The sequence below is a fragment of the Petaurus breviceps genome, unplaced genomic scaffold (genome assembly GCF_028583685.1).
Source record: "Petaurus breviceps papuanus isolate PSGF00001 unplaced genomic scaffold, PetGlider_PUasm1.0 563, whole genome shotgun sequence".
NCBI classification, from domain to species: Eukaryota; Metazoa; Chordata; class Mammalia; order Diprotodontia; family Petauridae; genus Petaurus; species Petaurus breviceps.
Window position 1 is genome coordinate 1,188,752 of NW_027186380.1, and position 11,766 is coordinate 1,200,517.

The 11,766-nt window shown below is 39.8% G+C and overlaps 1 protein-coding gene across 1 annotated transcript in view; it reads right to left on the bottom strand.

Moving 5' to 3' along the window:
* Positions 1-3,385: 3,385 nt before the first annotated feature.
* Positions 3,386-11,766, bottom strand: part of LOC138173119 (vomeronasal type-2 receptor 26-like) — a 32,969-nt gene continuing 24,588 nt past the window's right edge. The window contains exon 6 of the mRNA XM_069103041.1: positions 3,386-4,338. Coding sequence (XP_068959142.1) covers positions 3,386-4,338 — 953 coding nt within the window. The remainder of the gene's footprint in view (positions 4,339-11,766) is intronic.

The following is an 11,766-nucleotide window of genomic DNA, read 5'->3' on the forward strand; positions in this document are numbered from 1 at the left end:
CCCTCTCTTCCTCAGTATTTCTTCATTTTCCAGGGGATTTTGTCACTCTCTACTTGATGTTAGAGTTGGACTTTACTCATCATCTTGGGGGTAGGGAGGTAAACTGAAGTTCTATAGTTTGATCTGGGGAGCTATACTTTCAGTGCTTCTGACGTTGTGTAATCTTGGTAGACTTCTACTCATTGTCCTGCTGGTTCACATTCTGGTCCTTGCCCAGATAGGATCTCTGCTGCTATGTCATCACAAGCTGCAAGTGTGCTTCTTCACTCTGGAATTAAGAAGCAGGACTAGATAACGGGTAAAGGGACTGCCAAAGTGTGCCTAGTCCTCTGTATGAAAGGCTACCACTATAGTGTCTTTATGACCAGGTGCTTACCTAAATTCATCATAGTCTTTACCATCCCTGAATACTAAGTGATCCCAATGGCACTGCCACTATTGTTCCTTCCACTTTCATTAGTGAATAATGTTAACACCACAAAGGGCTTCTTACCAGCTCCTCCCCCCCACCTCTCTTTCTGGCCTTCCAAGCTATCCTCACCTTAAAAGATGCCTCACTGTGACATTTTTTGGTTATCCTGCTCAGAATTTGATAGAGTACATTCTAAAGAAAGGTCTTTAGAAAGTTCTGTTTGGAGGGCTAAATGCTCATTTCACTTGGCCATCTTGGCTCCCGCCTCCTAAATCCTTTTGCTTGGCCCTCTTCACTGTTGTGAAGGTGGAATGTGATTCTTAGAAGTGATGGCTTTTGTTAGGATTCATACTTGCACAGACCTCAGACGCCAGAAATTTCGAGATACTTAAGCAGATACCTAGATGCTTCTCATGCCAATTCTAGAAGCAGCAAACAATGCATTCCATTGAAACAAGTGAGAAGTTAAAATGAATGAACTAAGGTGTAGGCTGTGTGATGGGAAAGGTGTTAAGGTATGACTGTGGGGATATGGAAACAAGAATAAGGCAAAGGGCTCCACATCTTATCTAGGAGTCATGTGACCATAGTTCTGATGTGGAATTTTTAGGTTCAGAATTCAGAAGGCTAAGACTACATTGAGCAAAGCCCATTGCATGAGATGGATGAGGCTCTGCCCCAGAGAAAGAACATAGGATGGAGGATGTGTTTCCTCTGGGGAAATGGGTTAGAAAGAATATTTTCCCTCTGGCATACTGCTGATTTCAAGTCTGAGTTGGTGGACCTCTGCTGGCCACTGAGTGGCATAACTACCCACAGAAATCTTAGGGTGCCATCCTAGGGAGCCCATCCTGGGCTATGCCTTTACTCCTTCTCCTAATGTAGTTCTACTTGTGACTGTACTGTTCCACTGTGCTGGCTGCCCCTCCAGAGGGTGGCCACTATATTATCCTTAACAACAGCAATTTTTCACCCATGTTGAAAAATTCCTGGTAACGACTTGAACATCAAATTTGACCTCAAGAATCAAGGCTATATTCCTCTAATTAATCTTGAATGCTACTGAATATAAAATAAATGGTGTTTGAGGAGAATCATCTTCACTAAGATCTGAACTCATGCCTCATGTCTAATTAGGGGAGCTAATCCTCATGTGGTCCCCACTAAGATTGAGACAATGGGCAAGAGAGAACCTGAGATGCAGAGTGTGTGAGCTGACTGAGCATTCAGAATATTGGAGTTCTAACATGTGGCTCATTTTGAGAAATAGATAATGAATAAAAAAGTAGCTCAGAGTCAAGAACAATCAAAATATAAGCCATTTTCACTTATTATAATTCTGGGAATATGCATTCATGGGATTAAGATGAAGACATAAACTAGAGGGGTGACATAGTGTAATGGGAATGGGAATTTGAAGATCTTCCCTGCCCCTTAATAGACCTAGGGGGAATTTGAAGACCTTGCCTTGCTTTGAAAGTAAACTCTGTCCCCTAATAGGCTGAATGTAGTCACAGGGAGCCTTCAGTGGGAGGAGTTTGCTGAAGGGAAACAGAGCTCATAGGAAGCTGGGAGCCAGAGCCAGAGAGACAGTGGGAAAGAGAGGTGCTCAGGCAAGGAGAGAGAGAGATTTCTGTGTAAATATTGATCTTGTATTGGTTTGTGGGAAGGGTCAAGGATGCTGTGGCTCTCAGTGTTATCATGGCTTCTTAATATCTTTGGTACTGTGATGAAATGGTCTTACTAGTTTTGGGTTTCTGGTGTCTAAATAAATGCTTCTGTTCTTTCCTCTATGTGGAGAGTTTGGTATATTTTACTATCAAATGTCATGTAATATTTATAGTCATGGTCTTTTTTTTTTTGCCTATTTTGGGATTGCAAATGGGGTTAAGTGACTTGCCCAAAGTCACACGGCTAGTAATTGTGTCAAGTGTTTGAGGCCGGATTTGAACGCAGGTCCTCATGACTCCAGGAATGGTGCTCTATTCACTGCACCACCTAGCCACCTGATATAATCACGATCTTTATTGTCATTGTGGGTGTTGTAAATATTGCATTGGCACTACATATAGTACACTGAGATGAGTGATGGCTTTTTTTTTTTTGGAAGACCCTAGATTCAAATCCTGACCTTGTCTTTACTGGTATATGACCTCAGGCAAAAACGCGTCACCTCTTGGGACTCAGTTTCCTCACTGATAAAATGAAGATGTTGGATTATATGACCTCTCTGTTCCATTCCAGCTCTATGATCTTATAAGAGAGATCAATCAAATCAATGTTAATTTATAAAATGTTTGGTAAATGTGGGCAAGACATTCTGCTTGGTGCTGGAAATACAAAGAAAAAAAAACCAGACTTTGTACTCAAGGAGATAATACCATAGTATGGAACATAAGCCAAATGCAAATGAAGTATGATACAAAGCAGAATGTTGTAAGCTTCTTATTTCAGGGCAGGGTCTTTTCCTAATGCAGGTTCTGTAAGGAGTGACACTTGCCATCTGTCTTAGGTGAAAATGGCTGGGCTACTAGTGGGGTAAGTTCATTGGGGAACTGCAGTGGCATTTAGAGCTGCAGAACAGAATAGCAAAATGAATTTTGAAAGGAATTGAGTCCTTAAAATGAAGACAGATGAAGAGGGAAGGACTTTCTATAGATAAGGAACTCAGGCAAGAGGTGATGAAGAAATTGAACCAGTGATGTAGGGTAGTCAGGGCAGCTAGCTAGGAGGCAGTAAGTTCTAGAAGATCCCAAGGATGTCCAGAACCTAGGAAGTGAAGGGAAAAAAAAAAACCTTTGCTTATTATACCTTCAAATATAAGGGCTGAATCTGAAAGTCTCTGTTCCAGTAAGAGCAGTGGCAAAGGTTGGAAAGATGACTTAACCAGTAAGATAAAGCAAGGGGTAGGTATCACCAACATATTAAATGACAGTTACTTGAAGCTAATATTGATGCTTTATTCAGTATTTCTCATGTCTCTTTATGACCAGGAAGAGCCTCTGGGGTCAAGTTCCTGGCTCTAGAATCTGCTTTATTCCTTAAATATTCCACAGTGTTCCTCTCTGGCCTCAGCAGGATCACATAGCACTTGGGGAAAAAGATGCAGCCCAGTAACCCAGCACTAGAAGCCAAGATGGCAAAAACCTCCACGGCCACCATGGCCTTCCCCTTGGAGCTCTGGTATGTGGGGAGGAAAGAGATCCACACACTGCAGAAAACCAGCATGCTAAAAGTGATGAACTTGGCTTCATTGAAAATGTCAGGAAGGTTCCTGACCAGGAAAGCCACCATGAAGCTGCCCAGGGCCAGGATGCCCATGTAGCCCAGGACACAGTAGAAGGCAATGGAAGAGCCCTCCTTACACTCAATGATGATGTGTCCAGGCTCAGAGTGAGTGTCTGTACCTAAGGAGGGAGGTGAGGTCCCCAGCCAGATCCCACAGAGAATCACTTGGATCACAGAGCAGAGGAAGGCTAGAGAATTGGACACCTTAGGCTGCAGCCACATACTCATCCTGCTGCCTGGTCTCGTGGCTTTAAAAGCCAGAACCACCATGATGGTTTTGGCCAAAATAGAGGAAATTGCCACTGTGAACACGACTCCAAATACTGTTTGCTGAAGAAGGCATTTGGCTGTGGTAGGACGACCAATGAAAAGTAAAGAACAGAGGAAGCAGAAGATGAGAGAGGTGAGAAGTATGTAGCTGAGAGTCCGGTTGTTGGCCTTCACGATGGGAGTGTCTTGATGCTTCACAAAGATAATGAGGATCAGAAGTGTGAGGAGAGAGAAGGAGAGAGCCATGCAGGTCAGCGTCCATCCCAAAGGCTCTTGGACACTGAGAAAGGTCTCTACCTTTGGGAGACACTGGTCCTTCTCCCTGTTTGGATATTGATCTTCTGGGCACTTTACACAATTGTCCATATCTGCAGTTTAGCAAACAAAAAAGCATTAAGAATCCATTATATCCAAGACCTTGTACTAGGCAGTGGGGAAACAAAGTAAAAAAGCACAACAGTGCCTGACCTCATGAATCTTATACTTATTTTCCTGGTGAGATTCAACATATAGACAAATGTGTAAACTGAAAGTGAGTAGATGAGGGGAAGAGAATCAACTGGGCAAGGTTTAGTGAAAGGAAATTACATGAATTGTGAAGGAAGATGAGAATGTCAGTAGACAGAAATGGTAAGAAAAACTCACAGGGGAAAGGAATAGAAAATGAAATTTGGAGGACAGACATTAGTCCAGTTTGGATGGAAAGGAGATCTGAAGAAGCAGAGTAATGTAAGATAAGGCTTGAGGAATAGATTTACTCTAAATAGTATGAGAACTCTGATCACGAAGAAAGTAAGGACCACTACTTCAGCCCATTTGGAATGGGTGAAATTGAAAGGAAGCCCACCCTTACCAAGACAAGGTAAGTGGTGAGAAAAGCCTGGTATGGAATGGCCATATCCATGGAGAGAAAGGGATAAGAGAACAACAGAGAGGCCATGAAGTGCACAGGGAGGCCAGGATGAATGAAGAATAGATTAGAAGTTGCTTCTCTTGCTTTCATTCAATCACATTTGGTTTTCTAATTTTTAAAAATTTATTAATTTACCTATTTTTAGTTTACAACATATACTTTGATAAATTTTAAATTTTCTCCCCTTTCCTCCCTACTCCCTCCCCATGACGGGAATATAGTGTGATATGGGTTCTACACATACATTCCTATTAAACACATTTTCACATCAATCATGTTGCATAGAAGAATTATAACAAATGGAAGAAACCATGAGAGAGGAAAAACAAAACAAAAAAGAAAATAATCTATTTCACTTTGCATTCTGGCTTAGCTTCAAAGCCAGATTGGGTATTTTTGGAGGTCAGACTGTGTGGAGAGCAGTTAGTTTTGGATACAATCACTTTGGGAGCATTGAAAGCTTATAGGCCCTCAGACTGAGCTCTCCTTGTGAATTTGGAATAACATAACAATCAACACCCCAAGAAAACAGCAATAGGATCAGCCCAGACATCCTCTCCTGAAGTGTCTAGAGCCTAACCCTAATTTGGGTAGGCCCAAAGTCATGTGGTAGGCTAGAAGAAAGAACAAGAAAAAAAGAATATCACAAAAAATTTAACAGGAAAACTCAACACATAAATCCAGAGGAAGCAAGTGACTCCAAAATATCCACAAACAGATAAAAGAACAGACCTTGAGGTTTTTCTCACTTTCTGTATACTTACAGGTGTGATAAAAGAGGAAAATAGTCAATGTTGGAGAGGTTGGTAACAATTTCAATTAGAATTCCTGGAAGAGATCAATTAATTTTTATTAAAGAATAAAAAAATTAATAAAATTGGAGTTCTAGAGGAGGGAAATTGTAAAATAATTGAGAACTACAGAAGAAAGAATTTGAAAGGAAATTTACAGCTTGGTATAAGAGGCACAAAATCTTGTCCAAGAAACAAGTACTCTGAAAATAAGAACAGACCAAATGGAAATCAGTTGACTCCAAAGGACAAGAAGAAACCTTAAAACCAAATCAAAGGGGTGGCCAGGTAGCACAGTGAGTAAGAGCACTGGCTCCAGTGTCGGGATGACCTGGGGATCGAATATGGGCTCAGACACTTAGCACCCACCCAGAAACACCTGGCCGTGTAACCTTGAGCAAGTTACTTAACCCCAATTGCTTTAAAAAACAAAAACAAAAAACAAGTCAAAAGACTAAAAATATAGAGGGAAATTTTAAGTATCTCATAGCAAAAATAAATGAAAGAGAAAACATTTAAGAATCATTAGATTCATTCCCTTCCTCCCTTGTCACCCACCCTTACTGGGAAGAAAAGCAGTTCAGTATAGGTTGCACATGTGTGGCTAATGCAAAACAATAACATAGTAGATATATTGTAAAAGACTGACTATATTTCCCTCCCTCCCATCCCACCTCCCACTTGTTCTATTCTCTGCTTTGATCCCGCCCTCCCTTCTGTCATCCCCCCTCTCATCCCCTTCCCCCCCACTCTCCTGGAGGGTGAGATACCCTATTTAGTGTTTATTTCATTCCCTCCTCAAGCCAAATTCAATGGGAATAAGGTTGACCCCTTCCCTTTTGCTTTCCTATTCTTCCCCTCCATTGTAACCATTTTCCCTTGCCTCTTCTGTATGAGATAGTTTACCCCAATCCGTCTCTCCCCATCTCCTCTCATTATATTCCTCTCTCACATCTTAATTTCACCTTTTAAGTAGCATCCCTTCCTGTTAAATTGGTCCTGTGCCCTCTATCTATGTGTATCTGTAAACATGTATACACACATTCACATATGAATTCATATGCCCATATACCCTCATATACAGACATATATATATTTCTATTCCCTTCAACTACTGAGAAAAGTTTCATAAGTTACAATTATTGTTTTTCCATGTGGAAATGTTAATAGTTCCACTTTGATAAGTTCCTTATGATTTCTTTTCCCTGTTTACCTTCTTATGCTTCTCTTGCTTCTTGTATCTGAATGTCAAATTTTCTATTCAACTCCGTTTTTTTCAGCAAGAGTGCTTGAAAGTCCTCTATTCCACTGAATGACCATATTTTCCCCTGAAACATGATACTCAGTTTTGCTGGGTAGGTGACTCTTGGTTTTAATCCCAGCTACTTTGACCTCTGGAATATCATATTCCAAGCCCTTTGATCCCTCAGTGTAGAAGCTGCCAGATTCTAGATTATCCTGATTTTGTTTTCATAATATTCAAATTGTTTCTTCCTGGCTTCTTGTAATATTCTCTCCTTAATCTGGGAATTCTGGAACATGGCTATAATATTCCTAGGAGTTTTCTTTTTGGGATCTTTTCCAGGAGGTGATCGTTGGATTCTTTCAACCTCCACTTTGCCCTCTGGTTCTAAAACATCAGGGCAGTTTTCTTTGAGAACTTCCTGGAGGATGATTTCTAGGTTCTTACTTTGATCATGGCTTTCAGGTAGTCCAATAATTTTTAAATGATCTCTCCTGGATCTATTTTCCAGGTCTCAGTGATTTTTCCCATGAGATGTTTCACATTGCCTTCTATTCTTTCATTTGTTTGGATCTGTTTAGCAGCATCTTGATTTCTTATAAAATCATTAGCTTCCATTTGCTCCAATCTAATTCTGAAGCAATGATTCTCCTCATTGAGCTTTTGAGATTCTTTTTCCATCTGGCAAATTTGGCTTTTTAAGGCATTCTTCTCCTCATTGCCTTTTTGAGCCTCTTTTGCCATTTGAGTTAGTCTATTTTTTAAGATAGTATTTTCCTCAGTGAGGCTGTTGACTCTCATTTTGTAATTTTCTTGCATTGTTCTCATTTCTCTTTCCAATTTTCCCTCCACTTCTCTTATCCACTTCTTAAGGTCCTCTATGGCCTGTAACCAGCTTGTATTTTCCTTTGAAGCTTTTGGTGCAGGAGTTCTGATTTCACTGTCTTCTTCCTGTTCCATGCTTTGCTCCTTTTTGTCCTGCAATCCAGATCCAAGCAGGTTAAAGCAAGAGTGATTACCCCTCAGACTGGTGCTTGGTCCCCCTACACTCTGCAGGCCAGGAGCTGAAGCTGCCACGTGGTGCTGGCTGGCTGTGCTAGCTTTGGTGGCTTCTCACCCCGGGGCAAAAGCCATGCACTCCCACTTACTGGGTCCCATAGTCCAGACTGCACTGACCTCTCACTTTGTCTTTCACATCTATGTGTTGATAAATCTGGAAACGGCCACAGATGTTGCTGATCTGGAGTCCCTCCTGCCCGAGGCTGGTCAGGCCCGCCCTTGGGCTAAAACCTCTGGCTCACATGGGCCTGGGCTTGTCTCTCAGAGCTCTGTGCTGGCTGATTCCTGCAGGCCTGCTGGGCTGTCCTCAGTGGGATGTTAGCTCCTCTGTGTCATTTTGTGGTTTCTGCAGCTCCAAAGTTTGTTTAGAGTCCCTTTTTTACATGGATTGGGGAAGGTGGAAGCCGGAGCAGTGGGGAGGTCATGTTTCTACTCCGCCGTCTTGACTCTTCCCCCGCACTGGTTACATTCTTATATGAGGAGATAATACACATGTCCTCTCTGAACTCTATCATCGGGGTCAAAGAAGTAGGTAATGACATAAAACCTGGGAGTGGTTATGTTTTATTCTGATGATCATAAGATCATCCTATATACAATTATATATATATATAATATATAATATATGTAATATATATTATATAAAACATATGATATATAAAATATATATTACAATCAATATATAAAAAGACATTGTTACTCCAACTTTTTTTTCAGATAATAGACATGCACAAGTGTTGTATTTTGTACATATTTCAGACTTTTAAAGTATATTAATGAATCATAAGCCATTTCCATATTTTAGTCTTTTTCTTTTTTATCTTAAAATGACTATTATATGGGATGGCTCTTTTATAGGGGGAATCAGAGGAATATGGGGAGAAACTCTGGTGACTTAAAAAAAGACATAAAAAACTTCTTTTAGAAAAAAGGGATTCAGAGGTTATAAATACAGAGAAACATGGAAAGATCTACATGAAGTGATGCAAAGAGAATCAAATATACCCTAAATATAACAAGTTAAATGAAAATAACAACCCAAAGCATCAAACATTCTCTCACTATATTGACCAGTTATGCCGATTTTTGCTTCCTTTTTCTTTATATCATTAAAAAATATTTTTTGTTATATGCAATGACTCTTTTGGTAGGGACAGTAGGAGACATGAGAGAGTTCTTCAGGGTCTGGCTAATAAAAAAGAAATTGATATAAAAAAGGGGTTATAAAACTCTGCATACCCTTTGATCTAGCAAAAACACTTCTAGATCTGTATCCCAAAGCCATCATAAAAGTGGAAAAAGGACCCACATGTACAAACATATTTATAGCAACTCTTTTTGTGGCGGCCAAGAATTGAAAATTGACGGGATGCCCATCGATTGGGGAATGGCTGAACAGGTTGTGATATATGAATGTAATTGAATACTATTGTCCTATAAGAAATTATGAGCAGCATCTCAGCAATGCAAGTATAAGACAACTTCAAAGGACTCAGAAAAGGCTTCTACATTCAGAGAAAGAATTATGGAGTCTGAATGCAGATTAAAGCAAACTACTTGTTCTCTCTTTTTTGTTTTGTTTTGCTTTGTTTCTTCCTCATTATTCATAGAACCTATATCAGATTGTGTGCTGCATTGGGTGGGGGGGAGGGGGAGAGGGAGAGAGGAGGAAAGGGAGAGAGGGGGAGGAGAAAATTTGGAACTCAAAAACTTGTGGAACTGAATGTTGTAAACTAATAGTAAATAAATTTAATAAAAAAGAAACGATGAGCAGGCAGACTTCAGAAAAACCTGGAAAGACTTACACAAATTGATGCTGAGTGAAGTGAGAACAACCATTGAAACATGGTACACAGTAACAGCAACATTGTGCAAGGACCAACTTTGATAGCCTTCGCTCTTCTGAGAAATGCAATGATGTAAGACAATTCCAAAAGATTCATGAGGGAAAATGCAATCCATATCCAGAAAAAGAACTATGGAGTCTGAATGCAGATCTAAGCATATTTTCTCATGGTTTTTATGTTATATTCTAATTGTTCTATGCAACATGGCTAATGTGGAAATGTTAAATATGATTGTACATGCATAGCCTATATCAGATCGCATGCTGTCTTGGGGAAGGAGGAGGGAAGAGATGGGAAGAAAATTAAGAACTCAAAATCTTATAGAAGTGAATGTTGAAAACAAAAAATAAATTGTTATTTTTTTAAATTGCAGGAAAATCTAAGGAGTTTCCATAAGCAACCATGAACCAGAAAAAATTCTACTCAGGAGTTGCTCCTGTGGACAAGACATTTTCCAGATTGTCCTGAAAAACAATGTTTCAAAAACCAAACAAGTACATAGGACATCTGGATTCTAAGATGAAATTTTAATTAAATGGACATTGGTGGTGGGTTGATAATCATCACTGTACAAGTCTCACCTTGACAAAAAGTGGAAAATTGAGAAAATCAAATTGTTTTTATCTCATATCTTATTTTTGGGCACAACACTGGCATAACACCCAAGCTCATTACTAAGCAGAAAACACCAAATATCCACAAATCAATAGTAATCACTCTAGTTCTTCCTCACTTTTTCTGTTTTCTATAATTACCACACGATTTCTTTTTTTTGGTAAGGATCCACTGAACTGTCTGGCTGCCACCCCAGAATGAAGATCATCTCTATTTTGTTAGTATTCATAATGATTGATTAAATACCTTTAATCATTCTGGAGATCCTTGGCCTCTCCCCTTGGTATCAGAAAGAGCACCCCATGGTTGTGGAGGAGGCACAGGATTCCTCAGTCAGGGGAAATTCTGGACCTTACAGTATGTCTGTTAGTAATTGGGGAGGAGCTGGTAGAAAAAGGAGACCTCTATCCAATGGATAAATGGTTAAAGGATAGGCATAACCAGTGCACAGAGGAAGAAATCCAAACTACTAACAGATGAGGTAAAATTCTCTACACCACTACTAATAATGGAAGTGTAATTGAGAAGTAACCCTGAGATTCCACATCACAACAAAACCCACTAATCTCATGAGCTCCCATCTTTCTTTTTTATGATATTATTTTTTATTAATAATGCAAGGATGACTTAATAGGCTGATGGCATCTTCAATCTGGCTGACCAGTTTCCCGTCTATCCTGCAAATGGTATTTTCCATGGCAACATTATTGGACTATCAACTCTGAAATTCCTGCTCTTAGGTCAGGTTAAAAACCTTTTATCTTGACTCCCATGCTGTTTTGCATAGTAAGGGAGAGTAATCTCTGACATGCCCAAACAACATACATTAATCCCTTGTCAGGAGGCAGTGTCATCTTTCCTTCAATTTGGTATTTGCTGGGATCACAGAGGCACAGAAGTGAAAATCAATAGGTTGGACAATCAAAGGTAGATCAGAAAAGTCAAAATAACTCTTGAGAGTGCCCAATATCACTACTGACTGCACCAGTATTTGAAAGACCATCAAGAATACAATTAATGCGTGTCTTTTTCCTTTTCTGTATTAAAAAAAAATAAATTGTAAGACATTCCTAAATTCTTTAGAGAATCTACACTCATGAATACATGTGAGACTCCATCAGTCTACATTTAATTACATAGCTTCTGTAAGTAGTGAGCAGCTGATGAAGGATAGATGGGTGATCAAACAACCTCAGTTTGGAAAATGCCTTCATTTTCACACCTATTTCTGTAACACTGCAGATGCACACAAACCTGGCAGGAAACCACACACACTTGCTAGATTTCCAGAATGACAGCTGTAGACTTTCCCTCATCCTGAAAAGAGG